General features: G+C 39.8%; 1 protein-coding gene across 3 annotated transcripts in view; it reads right to left on the bottom strand.

Annotated features, from left to right (window-relative positions):
* STRN (striatin) overlaps positions 1-12,516 on the bottom strand; it is a 97,436-nt gene that overhangs the window by 62,067 nt on the left and 22,853 nt on the right. For all 3 annotated transcript variants that reach the window (XM_034764934.1, XM_034764936.1, XM_034764935.1), the window contains exon 2: positions 11,428-11,531. In XM_034764934.1, coding sequence (XP_034620825.1) covers positions 11,428-11,531 — 104 coding nt within the window. The remainder of the gene's footprint in view (positions 1-11,427; positions 11,532-12,516) is intronic.

The following is a 12,516-nucleotide window of genomic DNA, read 5'->3' as shown; positions in this document are numbered from 1 at the left end:
ACAGACATACCCCCATCTTCATCTTCTTACAATTCTCATTCCTCCATGGTTCACACACATTTGGGTTCAATCAACTTTACCTAGTTGTATTCTCCCCACTACTTCACTTTCTCCCCAAAGTATTTTTAACAGTGTGACGAGATAAGCCTTGAATAGGGGTCTATGATAAGCAGGGCCGGCTCCAGGGTTTTGGCCGCCCCAAGCAGCCCAAAAAAAAAACAAAAACACCCGCGATGGCAATCTGCGACGGCAATTCAGTGCGAGGTCCTTCGCTCCGAGCGGGAGTGAGGGACGATCCGCCGAATAGCTGGACGTGCCGCCGCTCTCCGGAGTGGCCGCCCCAAGCACCTGCTTGCCAGGCTGGTGCCTGGAGCCGGCCCTGATAGGGTCTTAAATACCTGTAGCAGTCAGTGGTCTATCAGCCATTTTCAAACTGTGGGCTGGGAGCCAAAAGTCTGTCACAGCCCCGTTTTAATGGGGGTCGCCAGGGCTGCGTTAAACTTGCTGGGGCTTAGGGTCGAAGCCCAAGCCCCATCACCCAGGGCCAAAGCCCAAGTGCTTCAGCCCTAGCAGCGGGGCTCAGGCTTCGGCTTTGGCCCCCCTGCACAAGGCGGTGGGGATTGGATTTTGACTTTGGCCCGCCTGTCTGGAGTGGCACCACGGCAGAGCTCAGGCTCTGGCCCCACCTCCTGTGGTCATGTAGTAATTTTTCTTGTCAAAAGGGGGTCGAGGTGCAATTAAGTTTGAGAACCCTTGAAATACCACTGCTAAACTTGCTCACTGGGTCATGAGCTAGTTTTTGCAACTGTGGAGACAAATGTTCAGCATATTGAAGTCCTATGCGGACAATCAATAGAGAGCGTACCATGTGATACGACAGATTGTGTAGCAAAACAAGGTACAAAAAAACCCAGTGGTTGGAATATCTTGCTCTTGCAGGATCAGTATCCAGGGATTAAGACATAGACAAAGTAGTAATGAGTAGCAAAAGTAGTACACATGGATATAGGTTTACAGAAAAAATATGATATTGCATTACATGACATTACCTCTGGACAAACTGGAGAAATGGTCTGAGGCAAATAGGATGAAATTCTATAAGGACAAATGGAAAGTACTCCATTTAGGAAGGAACAATCAGTGGCACACATACAAAATTGGAAATGACTGCCTAGAAAGGAGTACTGCGGAAAGGGATCTGGGGTCATAGGGGACCACAAGCTAAATAAGAGTCAACAGTGTAACGCTGTTGCAAAAAAGCAAACATCCTTCTGGGATGTATTAGAAGGAATGTTGTAAATAAGACACAAGAAGTAATTCTTCCACTCTACTCTGCACTGATTAGGCCTCAACTGGATCATTGTGTCCAATTCTGGGAGCCACATTGCAGGAAGGATGTGCACAAATTGGAGAGAGTCCAGAGAAGAACGACAAAAATGATTAGAGGTCTAGAAAACATGAACTATGATGGAAGATTGAAAAAAATCTTTTTTTTTTTTTTTTTTAGGAAAAGAGAAGGCTGAGAGGGGACATGATAATAGTTTTCAAATATGTAAAAGGTTGTTACAAGGAGAAGAAGATATTTTTTTTCTTAACCTCTAAGGATAGGCCAAGAAGAAATGGGCATAAATTGCAGCAAGAGAGGTTTAGGTTGGACATTAGGAAAAACTTCCTAACTGTCGGGGTGGTTAAGAACTGGAATAAATTGCCTAGGGAGGTTGTGGAATCTCTATCATTGGAGATTTTTAAGAGCAGGTTAGACAAATACCTTTCAGGAATGTTTTAGATAATACTTAGTCCTGCCATGAGTGCCGGGGACTGGACTAGACCTCTTGAGGTCCCTTCTAGTTCTATGATTCTATGATAAATGTATGAAACTCCATACAACATGTGGTAGATAATTTCCTATTAAAAAATTGTACTAAACTGAGGCAGAGAGGTTAAATGACACACACCAACTATATGGCAAATTCAGATCTCATTATTCTGAGTCCTGTACTTCAAACACCAGACCATGCTTCTTCACATAGAGGCAAATTCCTATACTTCACATGATGCAAGCATCAACTAGCAAATCCACTCACCTACTCACATTATGCAAAATGAGATGGTGACTGATAAGGCAGAGCAGTGTCGCAGGAGAGAAGCTCTATGAGAGGCAAAGGAGGAGTTACCCTTTCCCTTACCATGCACACACTGGTAGCAAGTACACCTCTATCTCGATATAACGCTGTCCTCAGGAGCCAAAAAAATCTTACCACGTTATAGATGAAACCGCGTTATATTGAACTTGGTTTGATCCATGGGAGTGCGCAGCCCCGCCCTCCCGAAGCACTGCTTTACCACGTTATATCCAAATTCGTGTTCTATCGGGTCACGTTATAGCGGGGTAGAGGTGTATCACAATTCTTCTAAACAGTGAGTTGTCCAGTGTTGACCCAGGTTCCTCTGACCCAAGTTTACAAGACAACACGTGTTCCTGCTTAACATCCTTAATTTAAAATGGGCTAGTATTTTCCTGGCGGTTGAATATTCTTTTTCCTTACTTCCTTTCATTGCCTCCCTCTTTTATTTTTATTTCTTTTTTAATATAATAGCGCAGATTTATCAAACTAACTAATAGAATTCAACAATGTTCATGAAAAGGAGTAATTCTTGATATTGAGAGATTCTTCCACAGAATATGAGATTACAGTGAATACATGGATCATTGAAGTCAAACATTGTTTTACAATGACAAAAGAGATCAGAGGGTCTATTTAAAATACTAAGCCTTAGGCTCCAGACAAAATTTGTCCAATCTTTAGGCTGCACTTCTTGGCAAGTCAAAGATATATTTTTGTCTACTTTATACTGGTTAAAGGAGTGAACAGAAAAGAAGTTTTAAGTTTTTCTACAATAATCCCCATTGAGAGAGAAACTATAAGAGAATTCCATTTAACGTGGTATTAGGCAAGCAATATATAGAAGTCTAATAAACGGATCTAAATTAAGTTAATTAGGACTGTCAATTAATCGCAGTTAACTGACGCGATTAACAAAAAAATTAATCGTGAGTAATTGCAATTTTTATCATACTGTCAAACAACAGAATACCAATTGAAATTTATTAAATATTTTGGATATTTTTCCACATTTTCAAATATATTGATTTCAATTACAACACAGAATACAAAGTGTACACTGCTCAATTTATATTATTTTTTATTACAAATATTTGCCCTGTAAAAATGATAAACAAAAGAAATAGTATTTTTTCAGTTCACCTCAGACAAGTATTGTAGTGCAATCTCTTTATCATGAAAATGCAACTTACAAATGTAGATTTATTTATTTTTTGTTACATAACTGCACTTGGAGAAGTTATGAAGTACGTGGAGGAGAGGAAAGTGATCAGGAACAGTCAACATGGATTCACCAATGGCAAGTCATGCCTGACCAACCTGATTGCCTTCTATGATGAGATAACTGGTTCTGTGTATATGCAGAAAGCAATGGATGTGATATATCTTGACTTTAGCAAAGATTTGATATGGTCTCCCACGGTATTCTTGCCAGCAAGAAAAAAAAAGTATGAACTGGATGAATGAACTATAAGGTGGATAGAAAGCTGGCTAGATTGTTGGGCTCAATGGGTAGTGATCAATGGCTCAATGTCTAGTTGGCAGCTGGTATCAAGCGGAGTGCCCCAGGGGTTGGTCCTGGGGCTGGTTTTGTTCAAAATCTTTACTAATGATCTGGATGATGGGATGAATTGCACCTTCAGCAAGTTCGCAGATGACACTAAGCAGGGGGGAGAGGTAGATACACTGGAGGGTAGGGATAGTGTCCAGAGTGACCTAGACAAATTGGAGGATTGGGCCAAAAAAAATCTGATGAGGTTCAACACTTAGGAAGGAAGAATCCCATGCACAACTACAGGCTGGGGACCAACTGGCTAAGCAGCAGTTCTGCAGAAAAGGACCTGGGGATTACAGTGGACGAGAAGCTGGATATGAGTCAGCAGTGTGCCCTTGTTGTCAAGAAGGCCAACAGCATATTGGGCTGTATTAGTAGGAGCATTGCCAGCAGATCGAGGGAAGTAATTATTCCCCTCTATTCGGCACTGGTGAGGCCACATCTGGAGTATTGTGTCCAGTTTTGGTGCCCCCAGTACAGAAGGGATGTGGACAAACTGGAGAGAGTCCAGCGGAGGGCAACAAAAATGATTATGGGGTTGGGGCACATGACTTACGAGGAGAGGCTGAGGGAACGGGGGTTATTTAGTCTGCAGAAGAGAAGAGTGAGGGGGGAGATTTGATAGCCTTCAACTACCTGAAAGGGGGGTCCAAAAAGGATGGAGCTAGGCTTTTCTCAGTGGTGGCAGATGACAGAACAAGAAGCAATGGTCTCAAGTTGCAGTGGGGGAGGTCTAGGTTGGATATTAGGAAACACTATTTCACTAGGAGGGTGGTGAAGCATTGGAATGGGTTACTTAGGGTGGTGGTGGAATATCCATGCTTAGAGGTTTTTAAGGCCTGGCTTGACAAAGCCCTGGCTGGGATGATTTAGTTGGCGTTGGTCCTGCTTTGAGCAAGGGATTGGACTAGATGATCTCCTGAGGTCTCCTCCAACGCTAATATTCTATGATTCTATGCACTCGAAAACAAAACAATGTAAAACTTTGGAGCCTACAAGTCCACTCAGTCCTACTTCTTGTTCAGCCAATCGATAAGACAAACAAGTTTGTTTACATTTACGGGAGATAATGTTGCCAACTTCTTATTTATAATGTCACCAGAAAGTGAGAACAGGCGTTCACATGGCACTTTTGCAAGGTATTTACGTGCTAGATATGCTAAACATTCATATGCCCCTTCATGCTTCAGCTGCCATTCCAGAGGACATGCTTCCATGCTGATGAGGCTCGTTAAAATATAATGCGTTAATTAAATTTGTGACTGAACTTCTTGGGGGGAGAACTGTGTGCCTTCTGCTCTGTTTTAACGGCATTCTGCCATATATTTCATGTTACAGTAGTCTTGTATGATGACTCAGCACATGATGTTCATTTTAAGAACACTTTCGCTGCAGATTTGACAAAACGCAAAGAAGGTACCAATGTGAGATTTTTAAAGATAGCTACAGCACTCGACCCAAGGTTTAAGAATCTGTAGCGCCTTCCAAAATCTGAGAGGGATGAGGTGTGGAGCATGCTTTCAGAAGTCTTAAAAGAGTAACACTCCGATGCAGAAACTACAGAACCCGAACTACCAAAATAAATAAATAAATAAACCTTCTGCTGATGGCACCTGACTCAGATAATGAAAACGAACATGCGTCAGTCTGCACTGCTTTGGATTGTTATCGAGCAGAACCTGTCATCAGCCTGGACGAATGTCCTTTGGAATGATGGATGAAGCATGAAGAGACATATGAATCTTTAGCGCATCTGGCATGTAAATATCTGGCAAAGCTAGCTGCAACAGTGCCATGTGAATGCCTGGTCTCACTTTCACATCTTCATTTATTAATGGATCTACTAACTTGGGCAGGTTCTTCCTCCCACCCCAATATACTTTTAAAAACCCTTCCGATTCCTTTCACACCAAGGTAATTAATTCATTTTCTTCCTGGCTCTCACCTTTTTCCTTGTGTGTTAAACTCCTATCTAGTTTTGTTTTCTCTCCCCTTCTTCAATCCCAGTGGAGTTTCTTTTCAATCCCAGAAGTTTGAGTAGATACTTATTGATCCACCATGACCACTTGGTTTTCTTTGCAGTTTCCATTTTCAGAGGGACTATATTTTGTTGCACTTCATTTAGTCTTTTACTTTTTCCAGCACTCCTTCTACACCAATGGATTTTAATACTTCCTCCCATTATATGTTCACTAAATTCCCTCAAAATTATACCTGGTAGTCCAACTCTGACTAGCTCCAACTGAACTACACTTTTAACACTAAAACTGGCTGCTCCAGATTAGAGGTCAGCTATATTAACATATATGGAGAATTATACATTGCAGCTAACTATACTTGTGTTTGTGCAGCAGATAAATGGAGAAACTTTGGTTTCCCATATGATCATTATGACAATACTGAATACCCAAAAAGAATACCCTAAAGTTTGGAGGATAAGAAATTAAACTTAAAGATATACATTATCTTCACATGAAAATGATGGTTTAGATGAGATGTAAGTCATTGAACTATTAACATCTATATTAATTTCTGAAAAGAATAATTTGTATGAACAGCAGTATGCAGAGACTGAAAAGTAAATTGATATGAAAATAATTGGCTTTAACAGACATGTTACCGAAGTTATTTTCCAACTGCAACCAGCTTTGAAAGTCATTTGGAAGGAAGATATTTTTAGACTGCAAAGCTATGTTACTAAATAGACCTGCTTAGTTATTAAGATAAGGAGGATCACTACAACTGCTTTTACTTTCTCACTTCATTAGCTTATTCACTGCTCTGCTTCATTCTTTTCTTCATGAACTGCAAATCTGCTGTGCAAGTAATCCATATTTGCTATTCAATATGGCTGCCCCAACATCTCAATAAATTGAGAAAAAGAAACTTAGTTAAATTTTAAAAACTTTTAAACTCTCAATTTAAATGCCCTAGGATCAAAGACTTTCATTGCTCACAGACCAATTCATAGAAAGAAACCAGTTTGATTTCTAATCAAGAAATGCCGCTATTTCTTGGAAATATTTCAGTGTGTAGACCTGAAGCATCCAATCCAGCTGTGCTGAGAGTGTCTGCCAAACATCCGTAGAAGTACTAAGAGGAGTCGCCAGACCAATAGACGTAAACAAGACAGACTGCCAGGAACAGCATTGGGAGATATCCTGGCCAGGGGAGAAGGCGCCAGTCTTACTCTGACCAGACACACCATTTTAAAAAATAACAAAAAGTATTTCTAGAAAAGTGGCCTAAGAATTCTGTTGTTTGGTTAAAATACTCTGGAAAGGGAAATGAGTAACAGACGGATTATTAGTTGTTGGACATATGCTTAAAACAGATTAGCATGTTTTTAAGTTAGCTCCTGAAAATCCAGGGATAACAATTTAAACAAGTAACTGGTAACTGAGCAACATTACTACCAAAAAAGTAATAAAATAACCTTGAGGTGTGAACAAAAGTCTTACACTGCAATCTGCTGGATGGTAGCAAAATTACAACACAATTGCTTTGAACCAGCCAGGGTCGGCTCCAGGGTTTTTGCCGCCCTAGCGGCGCAAAAAAAAAAAAAGCTGCAATCGTGATCTGCGGCGGCAATTCGGCGGAAGGTCCTTCGCTCCGAGCAGGAGTGAGGGACCGTCCACCGAATTGCCGCCGAATAGCTGGACATGCCGGCCCTCTCCGGAGTGGCCGCCCCAAGCACCTGCTTGGCAAGCTGGTGCCTGGAGCCAACCCTGGAACCAGCAAATGTATGAAAGTGTTCAAATTAATTATTGATCATCCCTCTTCTTTTTAAATGACTTCTACATATAATGTATTAAAGAATCCTTGATAGAAATCATTACGTATTAAAGTTGACCAAATCTCTTTGTCAGGGAATAGAATCAAAAACACTCTGCTCCATAGTGGAAAATTTTTACACTCCACTATAAGTAATGACTCTTGCAAGATTTTATAGTAATTAATTACAGAACAGTGACATTGATCAGAAATTAAGTTAATCATTGTCAGCGACTGAAAAAAATATGCTGAATATTCAGTATACACAGGCTTGAGAGGCAGCATATTGTTGAGAAACCAGTGCCACTCACACTTGTCATGACATGCTGCCAATGGGTCCTAGTATGGATCAGCATTTTACATACTGGGTCATGACTAATAGGTATAGTTATTTGCTTGATAAAGATTTGGTAAATTTAGAGGGCTGGGCAGGATCGAAGTAATCTTCCCTTTATCTCTTAATTACCTGGTCTTTTTTTCTCCTCCTCTCCCCAATCTTGCTTTCCCGTGCCCTCATCACAATTGGCCAGGAGAAAAGTTCTGCTCCTCCCCTGCAGATTGTCCTTTTTGTGACTCCCAGATGCTCAGTGGGAACAATCAACACAAGCTCTTCACTGAATGTTGGCTAACCCAGGTTGTGAGCTGATTTAGGAAAATACTGTTGTGACACACAGCAGGGCTTCTTGTGCTCAGTATGCTGCCCTGCTTCTAAGTACCAAACAAAATTTCTGCTTAGAGACCCTCCCAGAACAAATACGAGATTGTTTCTTGAGCAATTAGCAAGTGAAGATTGCTATAAATAGCTGTCAGCATAACCCATTCAGAAACATTGAATTTGCTTTAAAAATGGTTAAAAATAGAGGAAGAAAGGAACTGTCATGCCAGATCAGACTAGTTGACCATCTAGTTTGATATCCTGACTGACAATGGCTAATATCACACACTTCAGAGAAAGGTGCAGGTCTACTTATTAATGGATAAACACAAAACACTCTGCCCATAGGAGGGAAAGTGGTGGTTTTCCCTAACCTATTAGTCGTTATTTTATGCCTTAAAGCATAAGGGATGAAATAGCCTTAGAAATGTACTAGGGACATGTCTACACTAGCACTTTTGTCAGTAAAACTTATGTCACTCTGGTGCAAAAAAACACATCCCTGACCGACAGAAGCACTGGTGTGGACAGTGCTATGTCAGCAGGAGATGCTCTCCTACCGACATAGCTACTACTGCTTGTTGGGGGTGATTTAATTATGTCGACGGGAGAGCTCTCTCCCATCGGCATAGAATGGCTACATGGGATATCTTACAATGGCGCAGCTGCATCAGTACCACTGTAAGGTCTCTAGTGTAGACACAGCCCTAGAGAGACAAAATGGGTGAGGTAATCTCTTTTATTAGACCAACTTCTGCTGGTGAGAGAGATAAGCTTTTGAGCTCACACAAGATTTCTTCAAATCTGGGAAATGTACTCAGTGTCAAAGCTAAATTCAAGGGTCAGATTGTTTAGCACAAGTATTCAACACATCTCAGGGGACCATTCTAGGTGAAGTGGCCAGTTAACACCTCTCCAGTCAAAGGGGAAAAGGAGAGGAAAAAAAGCTGGGGGAGCGGTTTACTGGGTTATAGGTTGTTATAAATCCAGTATCTTTATTAAATCCATGATTTTTAGTGTCTAGCAAAGTTATGAATTTAAACTCCCAGACTTGTCTTTTAAAGGTGTTATGAAGATTTTCTTTAAGGATGAGGACCTCTGTCAGACCTCTGTGGAGAGTGTTCATCGACAGGTGATTTGGTATTTTTGTCCTTTATCATTTTTCTATGTGAATTCATTTGAGAGCATAGTAATTGTCTGGTTTCAACCATATAGCTGTTATTGGGGCATTTAGTTCACTGGGTGAGGTATACCACATGTTGTGATAGACGAGTGTAGAACCCACAGATCTTGAAAGGTGTGTTTGGGGAAAGAGGGGGAGTGTTGATCATCGTAGCAATGCAAATACATCTACAGGTTTTGCATCTGTTGGCCCATTTCAAACAGTTGACAAGAAGGTGTGAGCTTAATGACTGGGAGTGGATGGGTCATTATAAAACCTAATTTCCCCCTACTGTTACTTACACCTTCTTGTCAACTGTTTGAAATGGGCCACTCTCATTACCACTACAAAAGTGATTTTTTCCTCCCTTGGTATCCTACTGTTAATTGAATTGTCTTGTTAGACTGACCTCCCACTTGGTAAGGCAACTCCCATCTTTTCATGTGCTGTGTATTTATATCTGCTACTGTATTTTCCACTCCATGCATCTGATGAAGTGGGTTCTAGCCCACGAAAGCTTATGCCCAAATAAATTTGTTAGTCTCTGACGTGCCACAAAGACTCCTCATTGTTTTTGCCGATACAGACTAACACGGCTACAACTCTGAAACCTGCTTCAAAAGAATTGATCTGGGAAAGCCATGTCCCCAACATCCTCTGTCATTAAGCATAATGCAAACAGATCTACACACCCTGCTTGCACTGGTTTAAATTGCTGGAAATTTTTGATCAAAAGATACCTCACCTTCCCATGGGTCACATATATATTTGCTTTCTTTATGAATTAGACAACAATGAAAGAAGTCAGAATGGGACTTGCTCATAACAGCATGCTAAAATTACTACATAGCAATATTTTTTCACTGGGCCTTTTTCTGAATTTTTCAGTGTCCACATTGACACTCAGTGTTAATACACTTTCAAGGTAATTACAAATTCTTCCTGTCCCCGTGAGTTTAGCCAAAAGTAGTTTCTCTAGTGATATGAACTCAACTGCATTTATGATTTTACTTATGGCTTTATACTGATTTAAACTGTTTTAGAGATTGTACATTTAAAGTTGTTTAATTCTTTTCTTATTGAAAAGTGATTAGGATTCTTTAGTGGCCAGATGGTATACAAATATTATTTATTATTAATAGTAATACCAGACTCAATAAGTCACTAAGGAAACAAATACACCTCTATCTCGATATAACGCTGTCCTCGGCAGCCAAAATATCTTACCACGTTATAGGTGAAACCGCGTTATATCGAACTTGCTTTGATCCGCCGGAGTGCGCAGCCCCGCCCCCCCGGAACACTGCTTTACTGCGTTATATGAGAATTCATATTATATCGGGGTAGAGGTGTACTCTTATCTCTGAAAATATTATTACGCCATTTTACAGATCACAGGTGCACCCTCACCTGGAATTCTAGGTTCAGTTCTCATCACCTCATCTCAAAAATGAGCAAACAAAATTAAGGGCGGGGAGGGTGTGACATGATAATTAGGGGCATGGAAAAACTCACATGAAGATAATATGGAAAGACTGTTTACCTTTGCGAGAAGACAGGATAAAAGCATACACAACAATGAATGGTATAGAAAAGGTAGATTGGGAACTTTTATTTACCTTCTCATACAAATACACGGGGACATTAAATGAAAATCAAAAAGTGGCAAAACTCAAAACTGATATAAGTATGTACCTTTTCACCCAGTGCATAATTAGCATGTGGAACTTCTTGTCACAGATTATTATTGAGGTGAAGAGTTATCAAGATTTAAAAATATAGATATTTATGTGGATAACAAGAATTTTTATTTAGTTTATTAACAAACACAAAAGCTTTGAAAGAGAAAAAAATTGTGCTTCAGAATATAAAACAATGTCTTCTGGGAGTTAGAAAGAAACTTGCCCTGAGAGATGTTATACTGTAATTGTCTAATGCAAGGTTTTTTAAAACCTTCTTCTGAAGCATCTGAATAGTGGTCACTGCTGGTGACAGGATTCTGGATGAGATGGACTGATTCAGTATGACAATTCTTACATTCATAATTACCAATTCAAGATCTACAAAAAATATTTTTCCTCTGATGAGCCAAAATGATATAAAATATTAGTAAGAGACTTTTTAAACAAAATTCTCTATTATCTTAAAAGTGATGTACCTTTCCTGTTTAAGAGCATATTCCAGCATTTTGATTCTCCGCACTAGATCCTTCTTCAGATTTTCTTGTCCCTTCCTTTCCCCTTGAAGAAAGGCAATTTGGGCCTGGAAAAGACAAAACTCTACTTAGAAAAGTTCAAAAAAAGGCAAATTGTTTCCCCAATATATTTGCATGACAGATATATTAAGGGTCCCCATCCACTCCCAACCCCTTCTGAATCATTTCACAACTGATTCCATTTAACACTGTTTAAAAGCAGTTTGGCTACTGCAAACCAGGCACAACTATCATTTTGACCAAATCAATTCTCTTTGAATTTCTCCACTGGCTCCCCCTTCTCTATTGCCTCAAACATAAGCAGCTCATCTTTGCTTTCAAGACTCTTCACACTCAGTCCCCGGCATATCTGTAATCTCTCATTCACAAGCAAGCTACCAGTGCTCATCTCCACTGCCCATGTTACATTTTCAAACAAGCATCTTTGGACATTCTTCTATGCTGCCACATGCACTTCAGCTGAAGTATTCTCTGTTAAAATCCAACAAATCACTGGCTTATCCATCTTCAAATCCCTCCTTAAAATATCCCCTTTGTTAAATTTCTTTTGTAGGCATCACAATATTAGGTTGCTAGTATTCAGAGACCAGTGCCTATCATGCTAACAAACATTATCTCATAATCTGTCGTCTCTTGTCTTATATAAGACTGTAAGCTCCTTGGGCCAGGAACAGTCTTTTTGATCTGTGTTTATACTGTAAATTATTAATAATAAGTGTTATAAAACTATCCATAGTTTGCATTGACAACCCCTTTAAACCATAACCTCATTAAAGACTCCAAAATAATAAACAGGAGTTAAAGAAATATAGTAATTTTTAATTGCTTCACATAGCAATTAAGTTTGGTCTGAGGGCTAAGCATTCAAGCAAATATAAAAAACAGATAAGTAGCATCCAAAAAAAATTAGGCAGAAAAAGACACAAACAACATGTAAGGGGAGAATGTCTTGAGTTGAATGATAACTGAAGTAGTATGTAAATAGGTTAGATATTTCGTAGATATCTATATTGCAGGTCAAGGGATTTCTTT

The sequence above is a fragment of the Trachemys scripta genome, chromosome 3 (genome assembly GCF_013100865.1).
Source record: "Trachemys scripta elegans isolate TJP31775 chromosome 3, CAS_Tse_1.0, whole genome shotgun sequence".
In the NCBI taxonomy this organism is placed as follows: Eukaryota; Metazoa; Chordata; order Testudines; family Emydidae; genus Trachemys; species Trachemys scripta.
Note: the sequence above shows the minus strand (reverse complement) of the source record. Positions and strands in the feature narration are given on the sequence as shown.